Below are 15265 nucleotides of genomic sequence, written 5' to 3' on the forward strand. Positions count from 1 at the left end.
CTAGCTGATACCCTCTATCCGATGCCCTCCTGGTACTTCGAGAAGCCACCCCTGACTACCGAGTTCCTTACGACAGCCCATCATGACCATACAACCGGGGCTAAATACGAAGGAATACCCTCCCCAGGGAATTAACTTAGGATTATATGCAGGCGCGGAGGAATACCTGTACTGAGCTGCCACCATCAGCGGCCCACCTCTCATCCGCAGCATATAACCCCAAATAATGATATCCTGTAATCTAGACACCACGTCTAAACTACCAGATACTACTCTAATATCATCGTCATGACATAGAGTAATTCCATAAGCAAACATTATACCCGCACCAAAGCATCTCACATATAAGCTAGCCGTATATTCAGTGTAACATGAACATAATGTAAAGTAGGTACTCATATACTCGAAAAGTATTTCAATACCATAAATGTATATGTAAGAGTATTCTAATAAAAGTACAAAGCTTACAAAAGAGGAAATGAAAGCTACTGGAGCCATACCCGAACACTTCCGAAGGCTTCCGGACTCCTGATTTCTACTCTATTCCTATTCCAGCAGCTAGATACTACTAATCTAAACTTGAGAGAAATGAGAGAGCTCTTGCTTAAGGTGTGTGTGCGAAGTGAGAAGAGGAGCTCCTTTAATAGCTGAACTATGACAGTTGTGACGGTTGGAAAGGTCGGTAATACCCTCCAACCGTCATTGGGACTTCATCTCAACCGTCCAGCCAAAACCTGGATCCAACGGAGACGAGGGGAGGTTCGGTGGTTCGGCCGAACCAGGGGCCAGCCCTACCAGCCCACCTTTCGGCTGGCGGCCTCCTCTGTTGCTCCTTTATGTAGACTTGTGCATTTTGGCCCAGTTTGACGTGTCAATTCTGAGTTCTTGGCCCATTCATGCATAAGTCTAATTCTCGACAGCGTCCGATTGATTTATCTTCTATGTTGATGTCGATTCTCCTCCACTTTATTGTCATTCTCTGCAAAATGATGCTAGACCTAATAGTAGTGGAATATTATTATTCTGACATATTTATGCATTGCAAGCATCACTAGTTCTCCTCTATTTTGATAATATTAATGGTCAAAACTAATTGATAATGATCGTCAACACTGCACTCGCCGCTCCACACGGTGCCGCCACCACTGTTGCGCCGCAGCCGCCAACTCCGCCGTCGTCAAAATTAAGATGGTGCCGCCGCTACTGCTGCCACCGCCGACGCCGACGCCGACACCAATGCCGCAGCCGTCGCCGCGCATGCAGCTCCGCCGCCGCCGCCCACACACGCCACCGCTGACACCGACGCGGCCCACACATCTACCATCATAGCCGCCATGACGTAGATTGAGCGACTAAACCCTAAACGGTCGAACGAATGAATGAGAACATTTTAACGAATGAGAACGCTTTAACGAACGACGACTTAGCGAGAACGTTTTAACGAACGATAACGTTTTAGCGAGAACGTTTTAACGAACGACGACTTAGCAAGAACGTTTTAACAAACGAGAACGTTTTAGCGAGTTAGCGAGAACGAGAACAAGGACGACGACTTAGCGAGAACGTTTTAACGAACGAGAACGTTTTAGCGAGTTAGCGAGAACGAGAACAATGATTTAGCGAGTTAGCGATATTCACGAACGAACGAGGACTTAGCGACTTTCACGAACAAACGAGAACGACGAGTTAGCGACTTAGCGACTTTCACGAATGACGACTTAGCGACTTAGCGACTTAACGAGAACGACGACTTAGCGACTTAGCGACATTCACGAACGACGACTTAATTAGCAACTCAGCGACTTTCACGAACGAACGAGAACGACAACTTAGCGAGTTAGCGACTTTCACGAACGATGACTTAGCGACTTAACAAGAACGACGACTTAGCGACATTCACAAACGAAGACTTAATTAGCGACTTAGCGACTTTCATGAACGAACGAGAACGACGACTTAGCGAGTTAGCGACTTTCACGAATGACGACTTAATTAGCGACTTATACATCTATATTTGTCGAATTTAAACATATGACCTTTATATGTTGATTGTATTCCAATTTCTATGTACATGACCTTACTACCTTTTTCTCTTTGCACGAACAGATGGCAGACCGCGATGACGAGCAAATACTATTAGGCACTATCGCAGAGGGCAGCAGTCAGTACTGGGTGGATGAGGAGGGGAACGAGGATCCCAACCAATACCTGAACGAGGAGGGCAACGAGGAGGGTAACCAGGATGGTAACCAGGATGGGACTGAGGAGAGGACTGATAGCCAACCGTCGGCCGGACAGAAGAGGCCACGCGGGAAAAGAGGTCCCACGAAGAAGCTAGAGTGAAGGCACATTGTTACTGAGATTGTCCCAGACAGCGAACCAGTAACCCCGGCGGGTATAGGACGAAAGTTCATGAATCATTGCGGTTGGGTCATGAGAGACAACGTCTTCATCAGCATAGTGTACTGGCGTCGAACAAGGTCACGCAAGGATGAAGATAGTTTTCTCCCCGACACAGAGAAAGAAATGTTGTGGACAACCCTGCTGGAGATATTCACGATCCCTGAGGCAGATCGTCCAAGATGCAAAGAATGGACCCTGAAGAAAATGGCATAACTGTTCCAGAGCTATAAATCAGATTTGTACAAGAGATACATCCTCAAGGGCTTGACACCTGATTTCAACGAGCATAAGAAGCTAAGGGATCACTGGGATGCGTTTGTGGCCTACAAGACTGGAGCGCAAGGGCAAGCATAGATAGAAAAGAACAAAGCCAATGCAGCTAGGAAGAAATACCATCACTGGCTAGGGTCAGTCGGATATGGAAAGGCAATCCCTAAGTGGGACAAGTTGGAAGCTGACTTGATAGCACGGGGTATCGAGCTAGCAACGGCTAAATGGCCTGAGCGATCAAGGAACTAGTTCTATGCACACGGTGGATCGCTCAATCCAGGTGATGGCTCCCTCATATTCGGCGATGAGATTCGAAAAGCAGCCCGCCAACTTGTGAATGCAATTGAAGCTTCTACGCAGGGGACTTTCAGGCCAGACAGAGAGAAGGACGAGCTCACCCTCGCACTACAGAATCCTGAGCATCCAGGACTAATGCGAGGTAAAGGCATCGTTCCTTGGAAATATGGATTCAAAGAGGACATCCACACGTATAGGAGTCGGATGAGGAGCAAGAGGGATACAGAGGCTAAGATCGTCGATCTTGAGTACAAGGTGTCCACCTACAAGGCAAGGATGCAAGAGGAGGTGACAAGACAGGTGGACCAACGCCTTGGCGAGCAGCGTGGAATAGAAACACAAGCGCCCGTCATGGTGAGCCCCTCTGGCAACCGCAGCAGCTGCGCATCAACGGGCCATGTTGGATCAGAGGGCATTGAGGCCATCGCAGCTCATGAAGCAACCCACTTCCCCGTTGATGAGATCACGAAGCAGACACCTTGCGATATGCATACTCCCTTCAGGAACTTGTCTATCAAGGTATGCGAGATACATATTTATAGACTGTGAACTTTGTTACATGTATATGTTGATTAGTAATTAATAAACTCGATTTCTTCTGCAGGTGGCGTCGGGCATGGCCATACCCACGGACCCTTCGGGTACATACCATTGCAGCCCATTCCACATGGATACGCGAAGGTCGAGATAGAGCTGGTGGAACGAACATACGATGATCTCGAGCTTGACATCCCTGGAGGAGACGGGGAGACAAAACTTGGAAACACAGCCCACGCCATCATACTCCGACGGAAGAAGTACATCGTGTTCCTCGGGCAAGAAGGGCCGTCCGCTCCTCCTTCCCTGCCGCAAGCACCGTCTCCTCCGCCTACTCCACCTCCACAGTCTCCTTCGGCTCCTTCGCTTGCACCGGCTCCTCCTGCTCCTCCGCCTCCACAACCTCCTCCGCCTGCACCTGCTGCCAAGTCTGCACCATCGGGTCCGCGGGCAACGACTCCTCAGCCTGCACCAGCTGCCAAGTCTACACCGTCAAGGTCCCGCCCATATGAGCCTACGCCATCAAGGCCGAAGAAGAAAAGGGCGTACGACATGACTCCGGAGGAGCTCGATGAAGCCGTTAGAGCGGAAGTTAGGGAGCAGTTGAAGCCACGGAGTCCGGAAAATAAGATCCCTATAGCCCCGGCGGTTTAGGATCACTTTATTAAGATGGCCGAACCGAGCAAACCGGTCGTAGTTTCTGACTACGATCGAACATTGAGGAAGGCTCTTAAAGCTAAGCCTACAGCAGTGAAATGTGGAAAGGAAGTCCCTCAGCTGGGGCAGTAGCCACAACAAGTTCCTGAAAGAAATGGGACTAAAGATCCAGAACAACTTGAGATACGCAAGTTCCTGAAAGAAATGGGACTAAAGATGGAGCAGTTGCTAGAGGACGCACCTATCGAAACGGCTCCGGTCAAGTACATGTTTAAACTCGGTGAACCGCTAGTCACACCTGTATGTGTGTATATATATATATGTATGTATGTGTGTGTGTGTGTATATATATATATATAGGAATTGGATTATTTGCACCCGGGTGCACATGCACCCATAATCTACACCGTCCGTACCTCCTGCACGAATCTTTGGTACCAGGTCCATTTAGGTGATAGTAAGATGTACCATGCTTTGCTTTTCTCCCTATAAGTTCTGACGTATGGTACACTCTGTACTTGCCCTTCCCGAAATGCCCTTCATCCATTGACTCCATGATGACACGAGAGCCCCTGTTCCTCATTCATCCCTCCAACCCTCCCCCATTCTGAAGTGCCCCCCCCCCCCCCCCCCCCCATGGAGGTAGGAGGAACAGCCGGAGTCAATGTCGACGGCAGCCTCGTCGCCGGGTCAGGCAGCCGTTTTCATGGCCGCTGCACCAGTCGTCAAGGAGGAAGGAGCAGCGGGGAGGTGCTTCCTCACGGCATCGATGAGGGAGGACGCGAGGCACAGGTTGGTCGAAGTCGGCCCCGGACGCCGACGGGCGGTAGCAGCTACGACGACCACCGATCTGGTCGGTTGTTCTCCTCTCCCAACGACCGGTGGTAGTGAAGGCATGGTGGATCTAGAGGCTGCTGCTGTAGCTCTGCAATGGCCTCATAAACATGGGGGTCAGCAGCCAGGAGGGAGGAGCAGGAGGCGTTTTTGCCACGTAGTGCTGGCACAGCACGCAGTGCGGTGGCTGCTGACAGCGAGGGCGCGCGTCGAGGCGGCCATGCGGTGAGGCGTGCGGTGGCTGCTTTCCTGCTTGCTGCGTGAGCAAATTAGCAAGGAGCAGAGCAAGTGACCTTGATTTCGAATTGGTGATTAATTTCTGACCTTGATATATTTTGGAGGAAAAAAATGTTGGATTGTGTAAAAATCCTAGTTCATGTGCATTTGTTTTAGTATAATGTCAGTATGGAGATGTAACAGACATACCATGTTGTGAAAATCTCATTTTGGTGAATGTGAGATTTTGGTGAATGGATATATTGTTTTTGCAAAGCATCACCATGGATCTATATAGATAATGCATTGAAATAAAAAATCAAGTGAACCACATGCTTTTCCCATTAAGAGATGCATGACATTTTCTTTTCCTCAACACCTCATGGCACATTCAGGCCACATAAAAAATATTGGCACTCTTGTATTGAAATCAAAAATCATGTAAACCACATATATACCAGAGTTCTCTCCGAACCTGGCAAAAAAAAGACCGATTAATCAAGTATCTATCGTAGGTAACATTTCAATTTTTCAACAAAGCTAACAAGGTTTCAGACTTCCATCTAATTTATTGACAAGGGCTTGCAAGTCCATTCTCGTCCTGGATGTTCTCCACATTAACATTGTCAATGGCTTCTCAATGCTTGTGCAGCTTAACATGTGGTCAACCATGGCTGAATCCTGCATCAACAACTAGTTGATCAACTAAGAATCTAAGATATAAAATATAGACGAGGAAATGGCTGATAATAATCTAAGCTCTGATGTATCCCTCTCCGGATAGATCTTCCAAACACCCACCAATATGAGTATATGGCGTATGCAGGATAAAAGGTACCAGCCTTTGATATATTCGAAAATATCTCGTATGGTATCAGCAAAAATGGTACTAGTAGTTAACTAGTTATCACCTGGCATGTAATTCAAAATCAAAATCACATGCCCGATATATATCTCACAAAGGTCATATATGATCGGTACTCATGGCGCAAAATCAAAATCATATGGCTATTTGATCCAGTGTAGGAAAAAAATATTCATTTGCACTGCTGTACTGAACCAGAAAATTTCAGTAAACTGTTAGTCGATCAACGAAGTGCTCTGCTGAACTAGTACTACTAGCATCTCCATTAATCAGATGGTAAAGAATTGCAGAAAAGTGTAGGCTTGTCAAAAAAAGCGCTTATACAGTTATACTAACAGCTCTGCTAAACCTGAAAATTTCAGAAACTGTAAGCTTATAAGAAAAAGTATCACAAGTTTAACTTAAATCAAATCAATCGAGGGCATGAAAATCCAACTTCTAACAAGCTCATCTATGAACATTTTGGGGTCGCAGGAACTAGCGGCTAATGGGTCGTTTTTGAGGAGGAAGTAATGCGTACAATACGGATACAAACTCGTCACCGCTGACTGAGGAGGCAGTATGCAACAAGAAGTAAAACAAATCAAGTGACTTCGTACCCGTCAGCTGCGCAGAGGTTGCAATGCAAGCAATGGATCTGAGCACCGCCTCCCGTTTTGTGCCCTCAGCGGTCAGCTCATGGCGGCGCAGCCTCGACTTCGACCTCCTGTCAGCGAGGTAGCTGTGGACTGACAGGTGCGGGCACCGAAAAGGAAGTCTTGTTCTCCTCAAGAAGCCGAGGTCGAGGAGGGACACTTGTGCTCCTATCCGTGCTGCCGTCACCGGGGAAGGTCGAGGTGGGAGCAGACGACGCTAGGAAAGGGGGCTCGACCATCCCTGCGGCGTGGTCCCCTAAGCAGTAGTTAGCCACCATGGATTTGGAGGTGCGGAACTTGGAATCAACCCATCCGCCGGCGCCGCGCCATTCCAGCACAACCGTCGCTGCCGTGCTCCCACTCCGCCCTTCTCCTCTCCCGCTTCCTCTCGCCTTCCTCGTCATGGGCCCCTGCGTGCCGCCGACAAGTGTGCTACTCGTCTGTCCGGTTTGTGTGGGAGGGTGGGTGGAGGGCAAGGATGGAAATGAGCAAAAAAAAAACGTAGATGCCCCAATAGTAAGCTTTCGTTTGGTGGCCGGTAGCCACACTTTAGTGGCACGAATCTTGGCACATTTTCACGGTGTAGATTGTGGGTACATATACACCGGAGCTCAAAACTGAATTTTCCAGTAGTGTACACACTGGATATATATATACAAACCGATTTTGCTATATATTTGTCGACAAATTTTCTCCTAAAAATTTGACAGATGTAATTACAGTACAATCGTAGTGTAATTACACTGTAACTTGCATGTAATTACACTGTAACTATAGTGTAACTTGTATGTAACTTTCAAAAATCTCTCCGTAATACGTTATTTCGGTAAAATAGAGGTTGTGGAAACAAATCCTTACACATGTATGTGCTGTGATTTTATTTTTCTTTCTCACCAAAACAAATCTTGTAATAGATCTAAAGATTCAAAATTACATAAAACTTATATACAAGTTACACTGTAGTTACATATAAGTTACAGTGTAATTACACTACGATTGTACTATAGTTACATCTATCAAATTTTTAGTAGAAAATTTGTCGACAAATGTATAGGTGGTCCTATACACACATATACACATACACATACACCACGTGAGATGAGCACTTCTCCAGTAGTGTTGATACGACTAGTTTGCTCTAATGAGAAAACGTTAGTTCCAGACAGCCCCTCTACCTTGCTATGTAGCCAATCACACAAGAGAATCTTTCCGCCTCTTAAAGAACGAAATAACCAATATGCTAAGGCAGGCTCACTTTGCATGGCACGAATTAATTACATACAGGCATATCCATGGATCCGTCTAGATCTAGATCGACATCCACGTGATCGAACGAGGAAACATGCATAATCACTATTTTTATGAATAGCAATTTTTTTTAAAGAAAATGGAACAATGTACTCCCTTCATATACTTTTGATAGTCATATTTCCAAATCTGAAAAATTTATTTTTGATAGGTATATTTCAATCCAACAACTTATCATCTTAATGACTTTCTCGGATTTAATGCGTGACTCTCTATTCTTCCACATAAGATTGGCTACATGGACATCGAGAAATATAAATATTAATGAACCGCTTGTTTACGAGGAATGACTAGTAGCATGTTTAATAGATGATAAGTAGATCTACTTATCCTTGGTTTATGTGCCAAGATGAAATATGACTAGCAAAAGTAGATGGAGGGAGTATTTATGAACAGCATAAGATAATGTCTTTATCAACCTAGAAGTCGCAAAAGTTTGTAAAATACAGAAGCTGGATTAAAACGGAAAAAACAAAATAACATGAAAAAATATTTCCCAATGTTAAAATTTGTATCACACAAAAAACGAAAGTTACGCATGAAGGAATGATCAAAAGGATAAATGTACCAAGTGGGGTGGTTTAATTTTTACTGTGTTGTGAAGGCGTAACCAATGGCCGACTGGATCAGTGGAGCATACTGCATACTTGTTGGGCTACATATTTGCCAAGCTGCAGATATATGCACGTGAACACTGCTAGCTAGGACCATATGCTACGTTTGCTGACGGACTAAAGCAACAAGCCACTGTGGTCAGTAATGACGAAATTAAGGGTTTAATACTGGTATGTGTTGCAGACTTGCAGTTGGTTCACGTGAAATTAGTCACTGTATCCTTTCTGAATTCCGTCTCATGGAAAAACCACCTTTGTATGAATTTGAAAGAACTAAATTCACCTGAATTAAGTTAGTTATACGTATGAACATATCAAAATAATACTAACAGGATAAATATTTCAAACCAACTAAAAGATTGTAGCTAGATAATTTTTGATAATATAGGTAGATAGATTATAATTAGAATATATGTGAAAATTACTCTGTTACTACCTCCGTTTCAGGTTATAAGACTTTCTAGCATTGCCCACACACACACACACACATATATATATATATATATATATATATATATATATATATATATATATATATATATATATATATATATATATATTAATGAATCTAGACATATATATAAATGTGGGCAATGCTACAAAGCCTTATAACCTGAAACGGAGATAGTACTAGTTAAGGGATATACTTCCAATTGACATGAAGTTGACTGATGAAGTTATAAGCAGTCAAATAGTCTGGCTAGAGAGTAGTTCCATGTAATTCTTGCATCGATTAAAACCCAGAGCGCAAATAAGTACTACAGTAAATCCTGAAAAAAGGATACTATGTTTTCCCAATCAGAGCAGTCTCATCAAAATCCGGCTGCCAGCATTTTCAATTCGCTATTTAAGCAAAATCGCACATACTCTTACGTGGCCAAGGCTCTCCTGTTATTTACTTCAGTTGATTCCATTCTATGGTGATTGGGGTGTTTAGATGGGGCTAAAACTTTTTAGCCCATGTCACATCGGATGTTTGGACGTTAATTTGGAGTATTAAACATAGACTAATAAAAAAAATTAATTTCATAAATAAGGGCTAATCCGCGAGACGAATTTTTTAAGCCTAATTAATCCATAATTATCAAAAGTTTACTGTAGCATCACATTGTCAAAATCATGGCGTAATTAGACTCAAAAGATTCGTCTCGCGAATTAGTCTAAGGTTATGGAATGGGTTTTGTAATTAGTGTATGTCTAATACTTCAAATTAGTGTCCAAACATCCGATGTGACAGGGACTTGGAATAAGTCCCTGGAAACCAAACAGGCTAACTAAGCCTTCAAATTAGTGTCCAAACATCCGATGTGACAGGGACTTGAAATAAGTCCCTGCAAACCAAACAGGCTATAAGTCCCTGTCACATCGGATGTTTTGATACTAATTTGAAGTATTAAACATACACTAATTACAAAACCCCTTCTATAACCTTAGACTAATTCATGAGACGAATCTTTTGAGTCTAATTACGCTGCTACGATTTAATATAAGATAGGCCTAGTGCCACCCTGTCCTTTTGTAGTCTCTGAAAGTCTGAAGTGACCCATGTGCACACCATGATGTGCAGCTACTGCGCCCAATGCCAATGGAATCTGAATATCTGATGAGATGGAACCTAAACTTCATCAATAGTCAGTTTGCTCTTTGCAGTCACTGCCATCATTTCCTTCCGTTCCATGCTTTGCAGCCTCTTGGTTTCAAGGTCAGCTCTTTTAAACTGGCTGGTGGGGGATCTCTGCACAGCAATTACCTTTTTTTTCTGTTTATTTGAAGCCTTCTTTGGTATTGCTTTCAGTGAAAAGTATATATATTACAAATTCAGTGCTGCTACTAGAAAATAGAGAAGCTATACTCTCAACAGTGTCTTCTTCATATGATAGCACTCCTTTATGTGGAAAGGAGAAAAGTACTGTATACAATTAGGGTATGATGAACTTGGGGATTCATCCAACTTTTCTTGGTTGAAGCAAGCAAATCCTTTTTTACTAGTACATCATATCGTTGCTACTTCGAGGGGTTTGCTGGCAAACATGCACGGTGACCCTGATTTCGTTTGGGCTTTATTCAATCTTCCTTGAGTGTCCGTGCTGCATGGTCACGCTTTTTTCTCTCGTCTGGGAAAGAATTGAGAGCCATTATAAGCTAGTTTCTGCAACCAAGAAATTAGTCCTTCATTTTGAAATCTGAGAAGAGCTTTTCTTTGTACGCAGAAATTAAGTCCCATTTGCTCAGACAATGCAAGCAATGCGGGCGGTGGATGATAAGGAGTGCTACAGCCACAGCATCCATGGCGAGTCGAATGGGCGGCCGCAGCGCAAGAACAATCCGGCATCAAGGCCGAAGCCGACGCCTTCCAAGTGGGACGACGCGCAGAAGTGGCTTGTTAGCCTGTCCAACGGCGGAGGCGGCGGCGTTGACGGGATCCACAGCGGCAAGGTGAGGCCAAGGAACTCCAACGCCGACGACCGGCGCCTTCTGAGCTCGTCCTCCCAGAACGGCCGCGTGTCCTGCAGCAGCGTGGACGGGGCGCTGGAGTACAACCTGGTGGCCGCTCCCCCGACGCCACCGCAGCTGGGTGAAGCCGCCGCCGACGACGTGAGTGAGACGAAGAAGATCGACTACTGCATGGTCCAACCGCAGCACGGCTCCCCCGCGGCGGTGCTCCGGTCGGTCTGCCTGCGGGACATGGGCACGGAGATGACCCCCATCGCCAGCAAGGAGCCGTCCAGGTCCGCCACTCCGCTGCGGGCGTCCACGCCCGTGTCGCGGAGCCCCGTACCGTCGCGGCCGTCTACGCCCGGCAGGCGGCGGTACGACGTGGCCGTGAGCGTTACCGCCGTGGTCGAGTCCAGGACGGCCGAGCCGGTGGCGGTAGGCAGTGTTAGCGACGGCGGCGGGGGCTGTGCGGTGGACGAGAGTAGTAGCGGCGGGTTCGGCAACCATGCGCAGAGCACGACGACCGGGCTCAAGTCCCGCGCCGTGGCCTGGGACGAGGCCGAGCGGGCCAAATTCACGGCGAGGTGCGAACGAATTTTTCTAGCATTTGACCGTTTTCTTCAGATCTGGAAGATTTGATTCGCCCATCTTTTCTATAATTGCAGGTACAAGCGTGAAGAGATGAAGATACAAGCATGGGAGAACCACGAGAAGAGAAAAGCTGAGCTGGAAATGAAGAAAATAGAGGTATGGTTTGCATAAATCCATTTTCTCGGTCCGTAGTAAAATTTGTTACATTTTCACTACCAATGCGTACCAAACTGCTTGAATCACACAGGATTTTGATTGCTCCTATCAGTGTCACAGCAATATACTCTGGCCTTGTTTAGTTCCACGGATGAAAAGTTTGGCTGTGTCACATCGGATATACGGACACACATTTGAAGTATTAAACGTAGACTAATAACAAAACAAATTACAGATTTCGCTTGTAAACTGCAAGACAAATTTATTAAGACAAATTAATCCTTCAGTAGCAAATATTTATTGTAGCATCACAATTGTTAAATCATGGAGCAGTTAGGCTTAAAAGATTCGTCTCGCAATTTATACGTAATCTGTGTAATTAGTTTTTTTCTATATTTAATACTCGATGTATGTGTCAATATATTGGATGTGATAGAATAATTTTTTTTTACGTGGGAACTAAAAGAGGCCTCCTAGGGGTATTAGAAAGCCCGGAAAGTAGTTGTCCTGATGTTACTGCAGGCCAGACCACTTTAATTCACCTTAGCAGTAATGGTCTCCAACCCTGTACACAACGTTGTCAGAAATCATAAATTTGAGCTCATAAATTGCTGAGTATATATCCTGTTAGTAATGGTAATTTTTTAATTAGTTAAATTTGTAATGGTATTAATCCAATTAATATTTTTTAATATAATTAGCACTTTAAGATCGATGTCTATTTAAATATTCTGTAGCATTACTATGTGGAACGAATGCATCTGTCCAGCTTACTCAAACAAAAACTTTTCCAGATGAAGGCAGAACAGATGAAAGCACGGGCGCACGAGAAGCTGGCCAACAAGCTGGCGGCTGCGCGGCGGATGGCCGAGGAGAAGCGGGCGACCGCGGAGGCTAAGCTTAACGAGCACGCCGCTAGAACCACGCAGAAGGCGGACTACATCAGGAGGACCGGGCACCTGCCCTCGTTCTTTTCCTTCAAGATGCCCTCCCTGTGTGGTTGATGAATGATGGTACCAAACTTTGCTTGTGTCATGTCCATGTCTTTCCAAGGCATTTAAGAAAATAATTTCCGAGTTTTTACTGCTCCACTGTGTGACCATGTGTTTCGTAACAGGGTGGAAAATATTTCCTGCTCGAATTTTTACATGGTCTTGCAGAAATCATGTGTTAGAGCAGTCTGCTTGTCACATTTTTTAGTGAGGCTGGGAAGTCAAAAAAGGAAGGGATAGAAATGGGCCTTGTTTAGTTCCAAACACTCTAACGGGACGGCGTCGCTCACGCCGTCCTCGTGCCGACGTGGTGGGGCGGTGCTGAGGTGGCAGAGGAGCGCGCCAGAGTGGCTGATGCCCTCCCCCCCCCCCAAAATTTTTTATTTTTCTATTGTTTTTTTGATTTATTTTTCACGCTTAGGAACAGACAAGAACCAACATAGAAAAAATGAACTGAAATAAACGAAATATGTGACCCGTAGAATTTATCCTGTCCTCTCCTCGCTTTACTCTAGTGTAGAGGACAGATATGTGCAACTTTTTTGTTTTTATTTTATTTATTTGAAATTTTTTTCATGCTTAGGAACCCACAGGAACCAAACAGAAACAAAAATAAACTCAAACGGACGAAATATGTGACCTGTAGAATTTTCTAAAGATGTACCGAAAAGCTTCTCGCCTTAAAAACACAATCTTCCAAGCGGAATTTGGACATTTTAATATCGCCAAACCCGGCGAAGCTGGGGAGAATCGGATGTAACATTTTCTGTAGATGTCCGTGGATATATCATTTGCCTGATTCCGAGTCCGTATGAGAAAGTTACGCCTATTTTAAGAAATGACATCCGAATGACGCCTAGACATATCGGATGCGATCATACCAGCACTAAAGCACCGGATCCCATCAGAACTCCGAAGTTAAGCGTGCTTGGGCGAGAGTAGTACTAGGATGGGTGACCTCCTGGGAAGTCCTCGTGTTGCATCCCTCCTTTTCTGCGTCCCTCGTGTTGTGCCGCTCCTTGGGCGAGAGCTGCGGAGAATCGGATGTAACATTTTCTGTAGATGTCCGTGGATATATCATTTGCCTGATTCCGAGTCCGTATGAGAAAGTTACGCCTATTTTAAGAAATGACATCCGAATGACGCCTAGACATATCGGATGCGATCATACCAGCACTAAAGCACCGGATCCCATCAGAACTCCGAAGTTAAGCGTGCTTGGGCGAGAGTAGTACTAGGATGGGTGACCTCCTGGGAAGTCCTCGTGTTGCATCCCTCCTTTTCTGCGTCCCTCGTGTTGTGCCGCTCCTTGGGCGAGAGCTGCGGAGAATCGGATGTAACATTTTCTGTAGATGTCCGTGGATATATCATTTGCCTGATTCCGAGTCCGTATGAGAAAGTTACGCCTATTTTAAGAAATGACATCCGAATGACGCCTAGACATATCGGATGCGATCATACCAGCACTAAAGCACCGGATCCCATCAGAACTCCGAAGTTAAGCGTGCTTGGGCGAGAGTAGTACTAGGATGGGTGACCTCCTGGGAAGTCCTCGTGTTGCATCCCTCCTTTTCTGCGTCCCTCGTGTTGTGCCGCTCCTTGGGCGAGAGCTGCGGAGAATCGGATGTAACATTTTCTGTAGATGTCCGTGGATATATCATTTGCCTGATTCCGAGTCCGTATGAGAAAGTTACGCCTATTTTAAGAAATGACATCCGAATGACGCCTAGACATATCGGATGCGATCATACCAGCACTAAAGCACCGGATCCCATCAGAACTCCGAAGTTAAGCGTGCTTGGGCGAGAGTAGTACTAGGATGGGTGACCTCCTGGGAAGTCCTCGTGTTGCATCCCTCCTTTTCTGCGTCCCTCGTGTTGTGCCGCTCCTTGGGCGAGAGCTGCGGAGAATCGGATGTAACATTTTCTGTAGATGTCCGTGGATATATCATTTGCCTGATTCCGAGTCCGTATGAGAAAGTTACGCCTATTTTAAGAAATGACATCCGAATGACGCCTAGACATATCGGATGCGATCATACCAGCACTAAAGCACCGGATCCCATCAGAACTCCGAAGTTAAGCGTGCTTGGGCGAGAGTAGTACTAGGATGGGTGACCTCCTGGGAAGTCCTCGTGTTGCATCCCTCCTTTTCTGCGTCCCTCGTGTTGTGCCGCTCCTTGGGCGAGAGCTGCGGAGAATCGGATGTAACATTTTCTGTAGATGTCCGTGGATATATCATTTGCCTGATTCCGAGTCCGTATGAGAAAGTTACGCCTATTTTAAGAAATGACATCCGAATGACGCCTAGACATATCGGATGCGATCATACCAGCACTAAAGCACCGGATCCCATCAGAACTCCGAAGTTAAGCGTGCTTGGGCGAGAGTAGTACTAGGATGGGTGACCTCCTGGGAAGTCCTCGTGTTGCATCCCTCCTTTTCTGCGTCCCTC

The 15265-nt window shown here is 45.5% G+C and overlaps 2 protein-coding genes and 6 non-coding genes across 10 annotated transcripts in view; all 8 read left to right on the forward strand.

Annotated features, from left to right (window-relative positions):
- The window catches only part of LOC127758344 (B3 domain-containing protein Os10g0323000-like), a 37343-nt gene extending 35222 nt beyond the window's left edge, over positions 1–2121 (forward strand). The window contains exon 4 of the transcript XR_008013716.1: positions 2107–2121. The gene's annotated coding sequence lies outside the window, so the exon portion shown is untranslated. The remainder of the gene's footprint in view (positions 1–2106) is intronic.
- Positions 2122–10173: 8052 nt separating this feature from the next.
- Positions 10174–12966, forward strand: LOC127758340 (remorin 1.4). 3 transcript variants are annotated; one of them, XM_052283893.1, is made up of 4 exons: positions 10174–10338; positions 10847–11656; positions 11738–11819; positions 12614–12966. In XM_052283893.1, the coding sequence occupies exons 2-4, from the start codon at positions 10872–10874 to the stop codon at positions 12821–12823; spliced, it is 1077 nt and encodes a 358-aa protein (XP_052139853.1). In that variant the 5' UTR covers positions 10174–10338; positions 10847–10871; the 3' UTR covers positions 12824–12966. The 3 variants fall into 3 exon arrangements, with proteins under 3 accessions (XP_052139853.1, XP_052139854.1, XP_052139855.1); XM_052283894.1 differs by lacking the exon at positions 10174–10338 and adding an exon at positions 10390–10560; XM_052283895.1 differs by lacking the exon at positions 10174–10338 and adding an exon at positions 10583–10730.
- Positions 12967–13678: 712 nt separating this feature from the next.
- Positions 13679–13797, forward strand: LOC127758346 (5S ribosomal RNA). The gene has a single exon (XR_008013717.1). It is a non-coding gene; the product is annotated as a 5S ribosomal RNA (ribosomal RNA).
- Positions 13798–13968: 171 nt separating this feature from the next.
- On the forward strand, positions 13969–14087 carry LOC127758408 (5S ribosomal RNA). The gene has a single exon (XR_008013772.1). It is a non-coding gene; the product is annotated as a 5S ribosomal RNA (ribosomal RNA).
- A 171-nt stretch (positions 14088–14258) lies between these two features.
- LOC127758419 (5S ribosomal RNA) lies at positions 14259–14377 on the forward strand. Its single transcript, XR_008013783.1, has one exon. It is a non-coding gene; the product is annotated as a 5S ribosomal RNA (ribosomal RNA).
- Positions 14378–14548: 171 nt separating this feature from the next.
- On the forward strand, positions 14549–14667 carry LOC127758431 (5S ribosomal RNA). The gene has a single exon (XR_008013794.1). It is a non-coding gene; the product is annotated as a 5S ribosomal RNA (ribosomal RNA).
- A 171-nt stretch (positions 14668–14838) lies between these two features.
- LOC127758443 (5S ribosomal RNA) lies at positions 14839–14957 on the forward strand. The gene has a single exon (XR_008013805.1). It is a non-coding gene; the product is annotated as a 5S ribosomal RNA (ribosomal RNA).
- Positions 14958–15128: 171 nt separating this feature from the next.
- Positions 15129–15247, forward strand: LOC127758352 (5S ribosomal RNA). The gene has a single exon (XR_008013723.1). It is a non-coding gene; the product is annotated as a 5S ribosomal RNA (ribosomal RNA).
- Positions 15248–15265: the final 18 nt, after the last annotated feature.

This window comes from Oryza glaberrima, unplaced genomic scaffold (genome assembly GCF_000147395.1).
Source record: "Oryza glaberrima unplaced genomic scaffold, OglaRS2 ChrUN-Ctg38, whole genome shotgun sequence".
NCBI lineage: Eukaryota > Viridiplantae > Streptophyta > Magnoliopsida > Poales > Poaceae > Oryza > Oryza glaberrima.

Bases quoted from the DNA above. Each gene is read 5' to 3' on its own strand.
- LOC127758340 (XM_052283893.1), top strand. From the start codon at position 10,872: ATGCAAGCAATGCGGGCGGTGGATGATAAGGAGTGCTACAGCCACAGC. The intron at 11,657-11,737 runs GTGCGAACGAAT...CTATAATTGCAG, and splicing joins CGGGCCAAATTCACGGCGAG to GTACAAGCGTGAAGAGATGA. The intron at 11,820-12,613 runs GTATGGTTTGCA...AAACTTTTCCAG, and splicing joins TGGAAATGAAGAAAATAGAG to ATGAAGGCAGAACAGATGAA.